Genomic DNA, 17234 nt, shown 5'->3' with positions numbered 1-17234 from the left:
GGCCACAAGGCTTTGTCAAAGTTCGTATGCAGTTTGTTACCTATTCCTTCCTTTATTATTTATTTATGTACACAAAAATTATATACAGAAGCATTTATTACAGTAATTCTAGTACAAAGGTGCTACTTATTTAATTAAACATGGAACAATTAAATAAATGACAGTAATAAACTACATAAACATACCAATATATATATATATATATATATATATATTGGTATGTTTATGTAGTTTATTACTGTCATTTATATATAATATATAATATATATATATAATATAAGTCTATTTGGTTATTATTTAGGGAGCAATAAAAAAAAACGGTATAAATTGTAGCAAAGGTCAGTAACACTAAGAGATATACATCAACGTCAAAATCATTTCATTTTCAAAACAAATCAAATGTCTTAAAACGTGATGAACTTTGTTGTGTTGGATGTGTAGTGTATTTTTATATATTTGAAATATATACTTCATACATTCTAATCTTACGAATATTGCCAATATTTCTTACTCTATGAAAAGCTGATACGATTTATTTGTGAAAGAAATAAAAATATCTGATTTAAGAGTAGTGATGGAACAAATTATTGTTAATGAATATTATAGTGTGCAAATTTAAGTTACTTAAATTTGTTTTTATGCAAAATGGAAGTAAAGCATATAAATATATTTTTTCTTTATTTTTTTATTGAACCTACAAGACTTCAACTTCTTATCAACGTCAAAAACCAGGTAGTTAATTGAAAGACATCAAAGTTAGTTTCCTTTTGTAAATGGTTTTATTACTTTTGTTAATTTGTGATGCAGGGAGGTGACGTTATGCAGGAGAACATAACGGCGAATGTGAGTGAGGACACAGTCACCCTGGAATTCTTGAGACTTGATGGTGTTTACGTGTCTCAATTGGTGGATTTTACTAATGTAAGAATAAATAGTATATTATACTTCCACATCAGTGAATATGGGCTAATCATTATACTTAATCATATAAATGCAATTCTACTGTCAAAGACCTCGGTCTTCTCATCGATTCAAACCTTTGCTGGAACCCACATGTCGTTGAGCTCAGTCGAAAGGTCTACGGGTCTCTACATTACCTGCAACGTCTGAAACATTTTCTTCTTATCAAAACTAAAGTAATGTTGGCTCAAGCACTTGTTATACCCATTATTGATTATGCTGATGTGTGTTGTCTGGATCTAACTGAAGAACAACTTAATAAGCTTGAACGTCTTCTCAATAATTGTATCAGATTTATTTTCTGTCTTCGTAAGTATGACCATGTCTCTGAATTCCATTCTCAGCTTAAGTGGCTGCCCATCCGACAACATAGGAATCTTCATATTCTTTGCCAAAATAATCGCCTAGCTCCAGATTATCTTAGATCCGAATTTCAACTTTTAAGTTCCACTCATGAAAGAATCCTGCGTTCCTCTAACAGGTTGACCCTTGCAACACCTTTTCACCGTACAGGTTTTTATTCTTTCGCTGCTACAGCTGTTAGACTTTGGAATGCACTTCCCGATTCCATTCAAGCTTCTCTAAGCCGCGCCAGTTTTAAGTCGCATGTGGTCCAGTTGTTTCTGACTCAGTCATGAGAAAGTAATCTCTGTATGTGATCTGCTGCAAATATATATATATATATGTATTTATGTATATGTATGTTTACTGTGGTATATAGGTATATATTATGTATAGGATTTTAGTATATATCATATAGTAGGTAAGTATGTTTATTGTACATTATTATTATCACCCACACAAAGGTTCTCCGCTTAACCCAATGGTAGACTGTTAGATAATGCTATTAGCATTAAGTCCGCCTATTGTACTTTACAAATTGTAATTGTAACAATAAAGAATAAATAAATAAATGCATTATCCTTCTTTTGCTCTTGTTCTTGTTGCATTCTCTTTAAGGATGATATTTATGTCTGTCTGTTATCATTCAGAATGTAAGTTTGAAATGGAGCGAACGCCTCTTTATAGGTTTTTGTTGCTTCAATTAAGTATTATTAATTAACTATTATTTTGGATTTACAGGATATAATTTAAACCATGTTGAAAATAGACCATATTAATCAAAATATTGCTAATGAATTATATGTACCCAAACCATTTCCATTAATTTATTTTTTTTGCTTTTCAAGCAAAAATGCAATTCTTGTATATGTAGAACAATTAAGTATATTGTAGTTCAATTGAAGCAGTTGTATCTACTTTATTTGCTCTTACTTTTGTTACAGGAAGTGGAAGCAATGAAAGTCATAATACCTGGTGAAGAGGAGTTGGGTCAATCAGGATACCAGACACTCTGTTTTTTGTCTCATGCTGCACAGGCAGATTTTATTGCCCCTGATGCCATGGCCAAGTTGAGACAGGTATTCTTTGTGTTTTCTCACTTTTGAAAGACATCTTCAATTATACCTAAATAACAATTTCATATTTCAATTATTATAGTACAAGTTTGCTAGATATTGTATTTAATTGCACCCTTATAATGAATAATCTTCTTAAGACTGCTATATTGGTAGCCAGCATGACAGACGTGATTACCTATATGTATGCATGTCATCAATTAGGTACGTATTATTAGATATAAATTAGAAAACTAGTAACATAACTGTTAATCAGAAAAACCCTGGCACGGTGCGTGTGGCAGAAGAGGACAAGGGCTGGCGGCAGAGCACGGCGACTGCGTGGGCGGGCCGCGCCACTCGGCTGCTGTCTCCCGCCGCCACTAGACACTGTGCGCCTGCCAAAGAGAGAGTATACTTACGCGCGGCAGACCTCACTCGGTGGGCGCCAAGACCTGGTAATTACCACGAGTTGTTAAATTAGCCTAACCCTAACTGTAGTGTGTAACAAATTTTTGATCTTGTTAAAAATTGTTTTAAATGAATTTTCCAAAATAAATATTATCTTTTACTCAGGTTTGGATCCATCGTCTCCCAGCTCTGCAGTGACGCCATTCCCTGAACATGCGTTGATCACTGACACCTCTGATGGCAAACCTGCCGTGCCTCCTTGCCTGAACGAGTCTGATAACACTAAGGAATGCATTTGTCATTTGGAGGTGTTGTACTTATTTTTATACTATACTTATTTATATATACTAATACTATACTTTTATATTACTGCGATTACCTGTTGTGTGTTCAATTTCAACAAATTTTCCCATATTAAAAAAAAAACATTTTTCCAACAAACTAAATCATTAGATTCAGGATGACCTTAGTAATCTTTCAGTTATGCGTGAACTGGTACCCTTGCGGGCTGAAATACTGCAAAGGCAAGCCTCAAGGCGGGCTGAGCTACCGCTGCGGCATCAAGACTTGTCGTCGCTGCCACAGGCACCAGTACTACGTGAGGCGACGTGACGCTTGCTACAGCCACACGTGACGGCGACGACGCGGGACCGACGCGGGACCCCGCTCGATAAATAATCTTTCTTATACGGCCTGCACACTAAAGGGGTTATATGATGACCAGGTGTTATTCTGGTCTGCTCACATATGATCCACCAGAGCAGATTAGTTGATGATTATTTTTGCTAAATGTAAGAAATGATTTGATTGGATTGATATAAATCATAAAATATTTAGACGGTACTTGATTTTCAATTAATTTTCATGGATGACTTGAATCATGTTAATGTATAAAAAATAGTAAAACAGTTTTACTAAATGTGTGATGTAAATGGTATCTTTTGATTAACAGCTATGCTATATACTGGCTTGTGTACCATGGACAAGATTTTAAGCTGGTGTAAGTGTATTCAATTTAGTAAACCTGGAGCATAAAAATACACAATGACAAAAACGAAGACAATTTTAATAGAAATGAACTTGATGTTAAAGGTAGGTAAAATATTACCACAAATTCCAGATGCAAAGCCCTAGCGCCTACTAAGATAGCATATTGCCATCTATAAGCTTGAAAGATAATTTATCTTTACTAAATCCTTAAGTTCATATATGTATTATGAATATGATTGGGATTCTACAAAGCTTTTTTATATTCCAATTTGAGACCAGAACAAAATAACTCTTTTAGATGTGCAGTGATATTTCTTCACATATTATTTGTTATTTAATAAAACAATTGTTGTATTATCATGTATTTAGGTATATTAAGCCAAAATAATTTCTAGTCTGGCTGATAAATGGCATTCTGTGGTTGTAATGCTTTCTATATGTATTTGTAAAAAAACAAGACTTTAACACTACTTTGTAAGCTATGACAATACTTATCTATTCATGTAAATATTTTGCTATGTATTTATTTTTGTCTTATTAAAATGAAATTTATTTTAATGTTTGTTTCTTGATAGTGTCATCTTAACTGCCTTTAAAAATAGCAATTATAAAAACAATACTGTCTTCAAATCATGGTATTGTGTGATTTTACTTCCGGTAAAAAGCCTCTGCCATCCTTAACCATCTCCTTTATTGGCATGGTCCAACTCCTTTCTGTAATTTTTTTTAATCAAATTAACGAAATTTATGTTATAATAGTTCACTGACAATCTCAATTAATGTTTGTCCCCTAATAGGGGTGGGGGTAGAAAATTTTATATGCTGTATTCTGTTCTCTGTGATTCTCCTTATTAAAATAAAACAGTTACTAGTTTTTAAGTTGGACAAGTCAAATACACTGGAGAAGATTTCATCCAAATGGGAGCAAGTTTTTGTGTGATTCGAGGACCAGCATACAGACAGTAATTGTAAAAAAATATAATTTTTGGCTTCTATTAGTCTTAATAGATCTCTGAATTTTAGGCAATATCTTTCAAGTACAGACATTGGTAAGTTTAATTTTTATTGTCCTTTTTTAGGCAAAACGGTTGCTTTACCTTTTATTACAGTATCGGTATTTATTTATAACAATAGTATTTAGTTCAGTATATACAGTAGTATTTAGTTATATATTTGTTTCTATACCAGTATACAGTATTTCATAAATGTGCTGTAGGTATGGATATGGATTTAAGAGTTTTCCAAGAATATGTCAAATTACTGAACTAAAATTGATTATATGAAAACTTATAGAAATTGATTTTATTCTCTCTAATTATTCAGAAACATTTTGAAGTGATCATCATGTCACCTTTTCCATTTATTAAAGAGCAAATTAATAGCCTTGTCATTTGTGTTATTGGGAAAAATATCAATACAATTTGTTTAAAATATTTTAAACTCATTTTGGATCAAATAGAAAAACAATTTAAAAAACACTATGATACATTTATTGATCTATTTTAATAAATTAACTAATGACAGCCTGGGAATGGTTCATGGCGATTCTTCCTTAGTACAAATTTTATCTTGCGTTCCATGTCCTCATTGTAAATCGCTTTGCATCTCTCATGGTTGATTCGGCGTCGTGTCTGTAAATACATTGATCCTGTTTATTATTATGAAATTACTATTATTCTGTAACTGCATATTTGTATTATTACACATATTAAATTATTTTACTTTAGCAACACAAGAAACAATATTACAAGCATGGACATCAGTATACATACATACATATGGTCACGTCTATATCCCTTGCGGGGTAGACAGAGCCAACAGTCTTAAAAAGGCTGAATGGCCACGTTCAGCTATTTGGCTTAATGATAGAATTGAGATTCAAATAGTATCATCAGTATGTTTGTCTTATTTATGTAATAAACTGCTTGTACTTATAAAAGTTTTATATACTTAAGAAAATACTTCTGGGTTTACTCACCTGGAAAGGTTTCTCATAATATCTGGTAAGCCTGAATTGTTCTAAGATTCCTTCTTTGCCAAGTATTCTGTTTACCAGTCTGCAGGCATTGTCTACGTCGTTATTTTTTACAAACACTGTACGCGCTATAAAAGCGGGATGTTTATTAGACAGCAATTTAAGTGTCAAAAACATTTTAAATGTTCACAGAACAATACAGTAAAATTTCTTTAAAACTGTGAACAAATTTAGTCTGTCACAAAGTTAGGTTACTTTTTTGACTGTCATTAACTTGTCAAGTCAATTTTACTTTGACAGCCGTCTTACGTTTAAATTTTTTTAGAGTGTATTGATGCCATTGACTGACCCTTCCAGTGTTTTATCCGACTATCATAAATGCAAATTAGAAACATACTTAGCTCTTATTTGCATGGCTTTCGGAGCAAATATAAACATATTATACCTACTTAAAAGAAATGAAATGTTTATTATTCCGTATGAGATTTGAATTGAAGCCTATTTTTTGTTGTTGTTGATTTTTTTCAAATATTGTCATATTGTCATCTCACATTGAATTAAGTTGATCATATATTCTATTCCAATATTTCACTTTGCTAGCTTATTTAAATATTATTTCTACGTTATACATAGTTCTTAATTTGTAGCAATAATGACGAATTTACCTGATAGCGACGCACGGTCGTTGCTGAGTATTTCTTCTAAGTCTGAGATGAGTACACCGGCTGGGCGTGCCCGGTGGCGGAATGCCCCATTGCATGACCGGTGCACCATGGCAGACATGCTCAACATCCAAGAAGTTTTCCAAGCCGCTTACAGGAATAAATTACTCCCCAATGAATTTAGGGATATGCTTCGCAATTTACTCAATGTGGAGTACGATGATGAGCAATTCAAAATCCTATTTTTGAAGGTACTTTGATTTAAGAATGGAAGACGGTCGACGTAGGGTGGAAGATGTAGATTTTTATTTCTGAACAACGAGGATCTTTACCAGGTTGCGAAGATCAGATAGAAGTCGTTTCGTGTAAAAACCTGACTCACCCAATCCAAGATCCATGGTGAGGCGTATCCCGGGCTCTTCAGAGTGGTGACAATGTTACCAGGACTACAGCCAGGAGGAAGAAAAAGAACGAGGAGTGTTTGCCGTACGAAATTTAGTCGGACATTGGGCGGCTTCATCAACACACTAGGCGTTTGTTCCGGTAGCAATGTCTGTGTGTCAGACTCAGTCTAAAACAGTCCAAAATCTGAGCTTCGTTTGTCTGTGCTCTGTATTAACCCAGCTTGGTTCATAGTTTTGGTATTTCCTCTAAGACCAAATGGCGCCATTTTATAAGTATCTACCTTAATATGCTGTTTCGTTCAGTTGTTAACAAAGTTATTTTTGCACAAGATAAATACTAACCGTAATGGCGAAATCGATTGGGACGAGCTGGTATCGCACCTACTACTGGGCTACTTCGGCAACGACGCGGAGAACCAGCGGGAGTCGCTGCAGCCGCCCATCCTGGGCCTGCCCACAGTCATGCGCTCGCAACATAGACACCCCATATCTAGAATTTGCTTCTGTCCGGATGTGCACAAGGTATCATATTATCATACATTAACATTTTTTTTCATACGAAAGGGGTAGGCAGAGACTATTATTTTTACACTTGCCACGGTCCCTATTTCTTTTACTTCATCCATTTTATTTCAGTACTAAAATAAATAGGCTAGTTATATACTATACCTACTCAGGGTGTAACTTAGGGGTGTAAATAATGTCTAGATATTATCCGCGACAAAGGGCCCATTTTATAACGTTTACGAGTAAAGACCAAAAAAAATATTATTTTCTAGTGGTGCATTGGATACCTACGCCATTAAAAATTTTGGATGATTAATTTTTATAAATCTGAAATGTTTTACAGGATCGCAGCACGGACCCAATGCAGGGCTCCTACATGACGGCGAGCCGCGACGGGATGATCAACTGGTGGTCTCTGGACATGACGCTGCTGAGAACTGCCTTCTCATCAAGTCGTGAGCGTTCACGTTTCTCTAAAGTTTCTTGCGCAAGTTCCTTTAAAATTAGTCGTGCAACAATTTACTTATTCGGAATGCAATATAAGTCTTATATGTATTGGTTTATGAAATAGTTAGTCTTTTCTTCGTTTCCTTCGGTTCCTCTTGGGGTATGATGTATGAAAATTTAATTGAGCTTGGATTTGTTGCACAACTTGATGCTTATTCCCTTAGTCGTCTTACGATATCCGCCGTGTACCTATTATACAAATCCACCGGCACAATCAGTTTTTATTATGTTATCACTATAAAGTTAATTAGGAATTAAAATTATACTTATTGTAACTCTGGTCTTTGCCAACAATAACACACATCCACAGCTCACCTGAAGGTGCGCACCACGTGGGTGACAGACATGGTGTGCATGCCCGACGTGAACATCATAGTGACCAGCTCCACGGAGCGCGACCTCCGCTTCTACGACTGCACAGCCAAGACTTTCACTCTGAAGATCGTCATCTACAGTTGGGAGTATATGGCGAGTAAACACCGGGATATAGGTATACATTTGCAACAACTATACGAGGAATAGTTTTGGAAAAAGAAGCATATGAAAAAGTAATCAACCTGCTCGTCAGATTCGGCCGGAGTGCCAAACTCCTTGTATCGAGCAGCGGCGTCGAAAGTTAAATCGCGACAGCTACCCAACCCACAGAATAAAGAGATACTCGAAATCTCTACTTTTTCTGCTTAGTAGGTAATACATTTGTTAGATTCTCTCTATTCTGCTTTTCAACGGATGGTCCATAAAAAAAATACTAAATCTCTCTTCATCGCACAGATCTGTACGATGTACTACTACTTCCAACAAGATATAAAGGAGAACTGCATCTTAGTGTGCGGAGACGTGGGCGGCAATCTACGGGTGTTATTGTTCTCGCCGGTGGACCGCGGGCCATTCCGCAACGAGGCGGGGCGGGCGTTGATACAACTACGTCATATTGATCTGCAGAGAAAGGTGACATAACTAATTGGTGTCTTTAATAATTACATTGTGGTTGCCGGCACTTTGTTATAGAACTACTGCATTTTTTTCGTGGATGCTGTAAAATACGGCGTAGGGGTACCTAGTTATAAATTTGGGAAGAGGTTAAGTCCATCCTAAACCCATACAGCTGTATGAACGTGGACCTTCAGTTTTTTTATGACTGTTGGCTCTGTGTGCCCCGCGGTGGATATAGACGTGACTATATTTATGTATGTATGTTTTTTCTATTATATATTGTAACTATTATAACTATAATAGCTGTTGGTCTTCCTCATAATATATAATAATTATCGATTCCATTTTAGCCGCGGTTGCTGCCCGAGTTACGTCTGGTGGAACTCCCGCGCATACACTCTGAGTGGGTCCGTCAGGTCGGATTCTACTCTTCGCTACATTGCGTGGTCTCCTGCGCAACCTGCTACGACTCGCTACTTATATGTGACCTTGCTGGCTCTAGGACTCATAACATGTTTCATGTCGATAAGGTATTATATTTGACATATTTTTATGTACCGTGTGGTTCCCGGCACCAATATAAAAAAAAAATAATACCGCCCTATCTCTTTCCCACGGATGTTGTAAAAGGCGACTAAGGGATAGGCTTATAAACTTGGGATTCTTCTTAAAGGCGATAGGCTAGCAACCTGCTACTATTTGAATCTCAATTCTGTCATTAAGCGAAAAAGCTGATCGTGACCTGTCAGTCTTTTAGGACTGCTAGGTCTGTCTACCCCGCAAGGGATATAGACGTGATTATATGAATTAATAATATTATTAATGGAAAGCTCTGTTGTGTAACATCATTCAATGGCTACATAAATTAGCCAAAATCATAACTCTCTTTTATTTAGCTTATCGGGGTTCACTAAATTAAGCTTTAGCTTTTATGGTCAGTCACTGACACTGTGATGCACCATAGAAGACTAGCTCCAGTATTTTGGCAGCTGTTTCGCTTTTCATTATAAAGATAAACGTGACAGCAACAGTTTAATAGGTTTAAGCAGTTCTATATTACTTACTATTAGAGTAAGATCCCAGAGCCGTAAGACACAACTTATTTTCTAAAGAATGGATCTTTCGATTCTCAGTAGTCTTTCATGCACTTTTAATACCTGCATGTTTGTGAGACTTGCCCGGTGACACCTGCGCAGGTACCAGGCGAGAAAGGTTACTAAAAATCACAGTTACTTAACTTAAATTTATATGACTGATTTTTATATATAATACAAAGTTGTATTAAATCAGTCAGACAGTTTGTAATGACCAAACACCCCTTAGACACAAGAATTACTCAGCCTCGAGTATGAGCGCGATAGCACAATGCGCATGCGCGTCAGAGTAAAATTCTAATATTTGAAAAGTACTTACTGTCTTCAATTTCATATTTTTGCATATCTATTCAAATACGATGAAATTTATAATTAAAATAATAATTAATCATTTTTAAAATAATATAATATATTGCATATAAATAGGGGAAAATGATTTTTTTTTGTAGCAATAGCCTTTCAAAAAGAATGATTTTTTTTATTAAAACTTGCAACAAGATATTTTTAACCAAGTACAAAAATTTATCTGCGAAACTTAAAATGTTGCTGGTATACTTGACGTTAATGCTGCCCGACTTCAGATGTTTTTAAATAATTACACTGCTTCTGACATTAACGAAGAATCATATTGTTGAACATCATGGTGGCTGGAACTCATTAACATATTTTAGGAGAAAACCTCCCCTCCGAGATCCCTCATACTATATATCTATCTTAATAGGCACTATTTATCTCATATCACTTGGTCAGAACATTGTGCCGGTGACTGGCCTTGTAATCGATCTAAGTTCTAAGCCTAATAGTTGAAAACGTTGGTTTTTTCAGAAACACATTTTTGTGAGTTGAATTTCGAAAGCATTGGCTTTATTTTTCTTTGTCAACTGCCAGGGCATTCAATGCTTCGCGTTCGACGAGGAAGCGCACGTGCTAGTGACGGGCGGGCCCGATTGCATAGTTCGCGTGTGGAATCCCTTCGTGACTGCGAGAGCCGCTGCCACTTTCTCGGGGCATAGGGCTGCGGTTCTAGCCCTGGTTCTTCAAAATCACGGACAGACTATATACTCGCTTTCGAGGGATCGCGTCATTAAAGTTTGGGACGTTCAGGGACAAGTGTGCATACAGGTTATTATCGGGATTTTTTTCAGGTTAAGGAAGTAGCTATCAGTCTAACAACACCCAGAATATAAGTCGAACCACACAGTCATATAATTTCGATTGACATAATTTAAACGGGATCTGCTCTTTGATCTTGGATACGTTGAGAAGTACTAAGTAGAATAAACATATAATCATGTCTTCCAAAGATATACCCCTTCGCATCTTAAGATATATATTTTTGATAACTCTTGAAATCCAACTCAGCAATGAAATTTTGACAGACTTACATCGACGTCCCGCCTCAAGTGGGCGAGCACACGCCGATCTCCTCGGTGTACAACAAGGTGACCCGCGAGTTCATCCTGGCGGCCATCAAGATAGCTATCCTAGTTCTGGACGAGCAGCTCAATCCCGAACACACGGACGGGTTCACGCATTCCCGGGCTGTCGCCAAGATCCTGTACAACCCGCTGTTTAAAGTCGTCATCACATGTGGCATGGACAGCATTATTATCAACTGGGATCCTGTGACGGGTAAGTACCTATGTGTTTTTTAATTGTTATAACTAACATAAACCCTTGATGATGTGGCAATATTTTTTTTAATTTCTTACGGCTAGAGTAGTATCTATTCATGTATTTATTCCTCAATCCTTAACTTCTTGTGTTATTTTTTTCGTAGCGATAGTTTGTCGCGCGATTAAAACAGAATAAATCACATCACAGGTAGGACCGACTCGTCTTTCCCCTCCGTGTTTCTGTTGTGCATGGGAACCAACCCAGCTTGGATCATCGTTACACAGAGTTGCCATAATGGAATTTTCTTTACAATATTTCTCTGTTTCTCTTGAAACGGCTTGATTACCCTTTTGATTCTGTGATTTTACAACTACTTGACCATTGAGATTCTGTATTCATATTCCACTAATATTAACTAATATAAGAGTCCTCAAAACTGGAATGGTGCAGGGAAGCGCAACGCTATGGTGCGGGAAGCCCACAGCAGGTTGCTGCACGGCGAGCGGCAGCCCGTGGAGATCACGGCCGCCTGCTTCGACCCCGGGTATCAACTATTGCTGACCGGGGCACGGAACGGCACGCTCAAGGTTTGATTCCTAAGTCTCTCCTTCGTCGTCATAAATACTCAGGCGTTCAAGTGGGAAGTCGAGGTAATTTCCTCAAGGCGGCGGCCTTCATACTCCGTCAACTTGTCAGTTTAGGTATCTACATGAATACGCAAGTTTCGAGAAAATAATCTTCAGATTCGATGACGGAATTAAAAAAATCCCGAACATTTTCTGGCATGATCTTGATTATAACTATATTTTTATCTAACAATGTTCTGTTATTCAGGTGTGGAATTTCAACACTGGCGTTGCTCTTAGAAATTTGGAAATCGAACATATGTGCGAAGTAACTAATTGTTTTTGGGTTGAAGGAAGGTATGATGTTGCATTCAAGGTATATCTAGATCAATATAATAGGCATTTTTGTTGGGCTTAAATCTACTTAAACTTATTGCTGAGTCTATGTGCTTTTCTTATTTGACAATAGGTGTAATGGCCGCTTCCAAGGCGAAGCGTGGCGGCAGCGCCTCCTAGCTTCCAACGTGACCTTTAAATGGGCATTAATCAGGCAACGGAAATATTTAACTCTATGATCGAGGCCCTTGGTAGGCATTAGTGCAGAATTTTACCAGGTCCCTGAAGCGTCACGATAGCAAGCTCATTGTAGCGCTCAAAAATTCGTGTACGTAAATTTTTAGGCCTAGATGTCAGAAGTTACACTTTCAAGATTAGATACCCTTAATGGGATGTTCTAGAATAATGGCAGTGGGTTGGAACCGGCACGTAATAGAGTTCGAAGACACAGGAACCACCAGCACCGGCAAGAGTTGGGAAACGCGGCACACGGACGACGTCCTGGCGGCCGCGGCTCATTCGCCATACACGCTCGCTACGTCGTCCTACAACTCCGAGCTGATTCTGTGGAAACTTGAAACTGGACAGCCTTTCAGGCACGTTATTTTATTTAAAATTCATTTGAGACAAGTTCTGAACATGTTGCCAGGCTATACTTAGTGTTGCTAACATTAGTATTCTTGGACAAATGCAGCATTTAAGCTTTCTCTCTTTGTATCTATCTCTTACAAAGGTCTTACAAGGCTCGAAATCAGCTTTTGCTCATTTATATCGTGTTCCCTTGGAAATTACGGAAAACCCTCTTTTCAAACTCTTCTAGCACTACACTTCCCAAGGTAATGTATGCCAAATTTCAGCTTCCTAAGCCCGGCATAGATTCTGTTGTACGCTGGCGCATCGTGCCTACTGCCTACATACCTGTTTGTAATGCCTTTGATAATTGTAGATAAGTCCAGATTAATTTCCATCATAGACCTTCAAAGAAATCAGTTTATACGAGTATGTAAGTATGTAACTAATACTAACTATAAACTACTTCATCTTAACTATATAAAAACTATTTTATCCAAAACCAAAAGTTTCGAATGATAATGGGTGGTAAATTTGCAGGCGGTTTTCGTGCACGGACCCGATGTTGCGAATCAAGATGAGCTACAACAAGAGAGAATCCCGCGCGTCCACCAGCGGCGCCTCCGGCCTCGGCAGCAGCATGCGGCGCGCCTCCAGCATCCGCAGGCCGAGGTCAGTCGATGTTCACTCAGACTTTGGTGGAAGGTTCCGGAAGAGCATCACTCGCTCTCTGTGAAGCTCGAGGCGCACGTACGACCACGATCCTGTAAAGGTTTTATACAAAGGCTCCCTCCTTTAGTTAGGCTCTAACTAAAGGAAATATAGAAATGATATAATTTGACGGCCTCTGTGGCTCAGCGGTAGTACGCTTGTCTGTGACACCGGAGGTCCCGGGTTCGAATCCCGGTCAAGGCATGATGAGAAAAGAACTTTTTCTGATTGTCCTGGGTCTTGGATGTTTATCTATATAAGTATTTATTATAAAATATAGTATCGTTGAGTTAGTATCTCGTAACACAAGTTTCGAACTTACTTCGAGGCTAACTCAATCAGTGTAATTTGTCCCGTATATTATATTATACCATAACTGAGGTCGTCCAGCAACGCTATTTAAGCATCAGCTAGTAAGTTACCTACTTTAATATAATACTTCGTAGGCCAAACGACTGTCAGAATAGTTTCAGAATCTATTTTAATAAATATTGAAATTGTCAGCTGTGTGCAGCGAGAGACTTTGGACTCATCAAGTGCAATGAGAAAGGCGCGTGCGCGACGAGTGTCGACCATCTCTCTACCGCAACTTGCGCAGAAGATGAGGCAACTCGCCGTGCACGCTATGATCTTCTTGGAGACGAGGCCCTGCGCTATGAAAGACGGTTGGTTAACTCTTTCTAAATTTCAAGTGATGACGCACTTCGTCTTCATTATATCAGTCTACTAGCTCTGTTGCCCGCGACTCCGCTCCCGTAGGTATTAGTTGCTTCTTGCGCCCCTTAAATACTAGAGTGGGACGAATTTCATTTAAAATCGGTCCAGCGGTTTAGCTGTGAAAGCGGAACAGACAAACACACTTTCGCATTTATAATAAGTATTAGTATGGGATTTGAAACGGAGAATGGAAGGTGGACTTTACTCAATGATAGATCGCCTCTTTCTGCAAAGAAGGGGCGATAATCGGTGTTGCCAGGCTTAATGTTGCTAACATTAGTATTCTTGAACAAATGCAGCATCTCTCATGGTGTCGCTGGAGAACGGGCAGGTGCAGGGCTGGTCGGAGCACCCGGCGGGCGGCTACCAGGGCTCCTTCCAGGGGGTGCACACCGCCGGGGACTATGTGTCGTCGCTGGCCACTGACCAGGACAACGAGTTCCTCTTTGGAGGCACCACCATGGGATACATCAAGACTTGGCTCATGACTAATTATCTTGTACAGAAAAAGGTAACTTTTATTGTGTTAGGTATGTGGCAATTTTCATTTGTATCGAGCGTTGAAAGCAAAATAAATTTCTTTCTCCCTCCGGCAAGTGGCGTGATAATGAGTATACATAACTGTATGCCATTTTATAGTACTGAAATATAAAATATGTATAGGAGCACATTAATATGCCGCGTCTCCGCTTTATGTTCCCGTTTCTCTGGCGGGACCGCATCGAAGGCCGCGCGAAGCGCAGCGCTCGTGGCCAGCTTCCGCTGCTATTGAACAGCTACCGCGGACATTTACGTTGTGTAACCACCATCGCCTACATCGATAGTATGAAGTTGCTGCTCAGGTATGTAAAGTAATAGTAGCATTTTCAGTTAGTAGAAAAATCATTATCAAAGCTGGAGTAGGATCTTCTTAACATGATCACTGAATTTAGGCGGAAGTCACACCGTTGTTTTGACTTAATTGCCATTCAGTTAGTACAAAATCGTTAGTAAAAAAGCTCGCTTAGGTTGTCCTTCGTTACCCTTTTTGAATTAAGAGTTAATAACTATTCTGCAGTGGCAGTTCGGACTATAGTGTGCGAGTGTGGAAATTGTCAGGCGAATACCTGCAGACCTTGGGCAGCTTCGTACCATGGAGTTTGGAGGTCACGCGCTTCCCACCCGACGTGAAAAAAGTGGCTAGTTTTACTACGTTCAAGGTAAATTTTTCTACACAACTTTTAAAACTAAGTACATTACACGACTAAAACTAAATATGAAGTGCACAACTAACCATGCCTATCTCCAACCTATTATGTTGATATTTGAGTATTATTAGTATCTCTCTCATTTCTGCGTGTTCCTAGTTAATCTTTCGCCACTATACTTCGGGCGCGGGGTCAGCAATTTGAGTATTATCACATTATCAGTGTCGTTTCAAAATTTATAAGTATACCTTTGATTTATAACCCGTAAAATTCTAGGCCAATGAGGCCGTGATTTTCAAATCGCTAGGTGTTATGTCAGTACAACTGACCATGATAATTGATAGACTAATCAATGTCTCACTAATTTTGGTGATGCTCGTATGTCCTCCATAGGTGTGGCGCTCCGGTTACGTGTCCCGCTACGTCCCGGGCCAGGTGGAGGTGGACAAATTGCGGGACATCACGGAGGCGGAACTAAAGCACAAGACGTTTGGAGAGCCCGCGCCTGAGCCACTGCTGGGCCGCTACTTCCAGCTGCCGCAGAGGCCGGAGCGACAAGACGATATCAAACTGGATGACTCGTTGCAGACCGTAAGTTTCCTCCAGAGAATAGAATGGGAAAATTATCAAAAAACCAAGGTTTTTCAAGACATCAGGGTTGATTCAAGAACGTTGATCAGACAATTCAACAAACAAACAAACAAACAAGTTGAAAAATCAATTCTTGTCTTTTCCACTTTCTCTAACTCGCCGGTTAAATCAAGAAAACATGTCAACATTCATGGCATAAAAAGGGTCTCCACGAGGTATTTCCCCGAACATAAAATAATATTGGCACTAGCGTTTTGGCGAGCGGCAGTAATAAGTTAACTTTTGTTTAGATCCCCCTGTATGCGCACCTGCGCATGGCGTCGACGCAGCCGGTGAAGCGCCCGCCCACGCCCGAGCTCGTGCGGGACACGCGCCTGCGCAAGAGTCGCGGAAAGAAGACGCATTTCGAAAGCGGTTCTAAACACAACACCACCCCGTAATGAAGCAATGCAACTGAAAACGCATTTTCAGCCTACTGATGGACATTGTCTTCGTAAAAACCGCCTTTTTTTAGCCCGAATTCATCCAATACTGTATAGTAGCAATCACACCTTTCATATCGGTCTAGTAGCAAGCGTTTACGTCCACCCATTGTTGGGCCTTACTTTTTGAGGGTGATTTGCCTATTAAGTGTTTGAACGCGGAATAAGTCCAAATGTATTGCACTTTCTAAGGCCAACAATGTATAGCAAATGGACATCAATTTTCAAACGCTTATATCTTTTTAACTTCTTTTTTAATTTATCACTTCACTTTACCTATGAATTATGTAGATAATTTTATTTATGAGCGTTATTTATTGAGAAATAAATTAAACTTCACCATAGTTGTACTATATTTCAAATGGGAGTATCTCGCGTTTTTTCTATGATTAGGCCATCCAGCTTGCCCTTACGTTTTTAAGAGGATATTAGACGTATTATGTATTTTTCAAACTTATCTACACTAATATTATAAAGAGGAAAACTTTGTTTGTTTGGTTGTAATGAATAGGCTCAAAAACTACTGGACCGATTTTAAAAATTCTTTCACCATTTGAAAGCTACATTATCCACGAGTAACATAGACTATGTTTTATTTTGGAAAAAAATAGGGTTCC

At 38.3% G+C, this 17234-nt stretch overlaps 3 protein-coding genes across 3 annotated transcripts; 2 read left to right on the top strand and 1 right to left on the bottom strand.

Annotated features, from left to right (window-relative positions):
* The first annotated feature begins 400 nt into the window (after positions 1-400).
* Positions 401-4324, top strand: LOC106136676 (out at first protein). Its single transcript, XM_013337300.2, has 6 exons — positions 401-732; positions 808-921; positions 2247-2381; positions 2635-2815; positions 2934-3076; positions 3250-4324. The coding sequence occupies exons 1-6, from the start codon at positions 646-648 to the stop codon at positions 3400-3402; spliced, it is 813 nt and encodes a 270-aa protein (XP_013192754.1). The 5' UTR covers positions 401-645; the 3' UTR covers positions 3403-4324.
* A 901-nt stretch (positions 4325-5225) lies between these two features.
* On the bottom strand, positions 5226-6006 carry LOC106141107 (small ribosomal subunit protein bS21m). The gene is made up of 2 exons (XM_013342761.2): positions 5737-6006; positions 5226-5389 (listed from the first exon to the last, which is right to left on the bottom strand). Exons 1-2 carry the CDS (start codon positions 5908-5910, stop codon positions 5273-5275), a joined length of 291 nt encoding a protein of 96 aa, XP_013198215.1. The 5' UTR covers positions 5911-6006; the 3' UTR covers positions 5226-5272.
* A 293-nt stretch (positions 6007-6299) lies between these two features.
* LOC106136672 (WD repeat-containing protein on Y chromosome) lies at positions 6300-16941 on the top strand. Its single transcript, XM_060947817.1, has 18 exons — positions 6300-6646; positions 7130-7321; positions 7650-7761; positions 8124-8281; positions 8585-8761; positions 9097-9276; positions 10729-10962; positions 11220-11472; positions 11908-12044; positions 12292-12380; positions 12761-12955; positions 13470-13601; positions 14145-14305; positions 14657-14868; positions 15021-15199; positions 15415-15556; positions 15938-16135; positions 16426-16941. Exons 1-18 carry the CDS (start codon positions 6386-6388, stop codon positions 16573-16575), a joined length of 3162 nt encoding a protein of 1053 aa, XP_060803800.1. The 5' UTR covers positions 6300-6385; the 3' UTR covers positions 16576-16941.
* The last annotated feature ends 293 nt before the right edge of the window (positions 16942-17234 follow it).

This window comes from Amyelois transitella, chromosome 14 (genome assembly GCF_032362555.1).
Source record: "Amyelois transitella isolate CPQ chromosome 14, ilAmyTran1.1, whole genome shotgun sequence".
Classification (NCBI taxonomy): domain Eukaryota; kingdom Metazoa; phylum Arthropoda; class Insecta; order Lepidoptera; family Pyralidae; genus Amyelois; species Amyelois transitella.
Note: the sequence above shows the minus strand (reverse complement) of the source record. Positions and strands in the feature narration are given on the sequence as shown.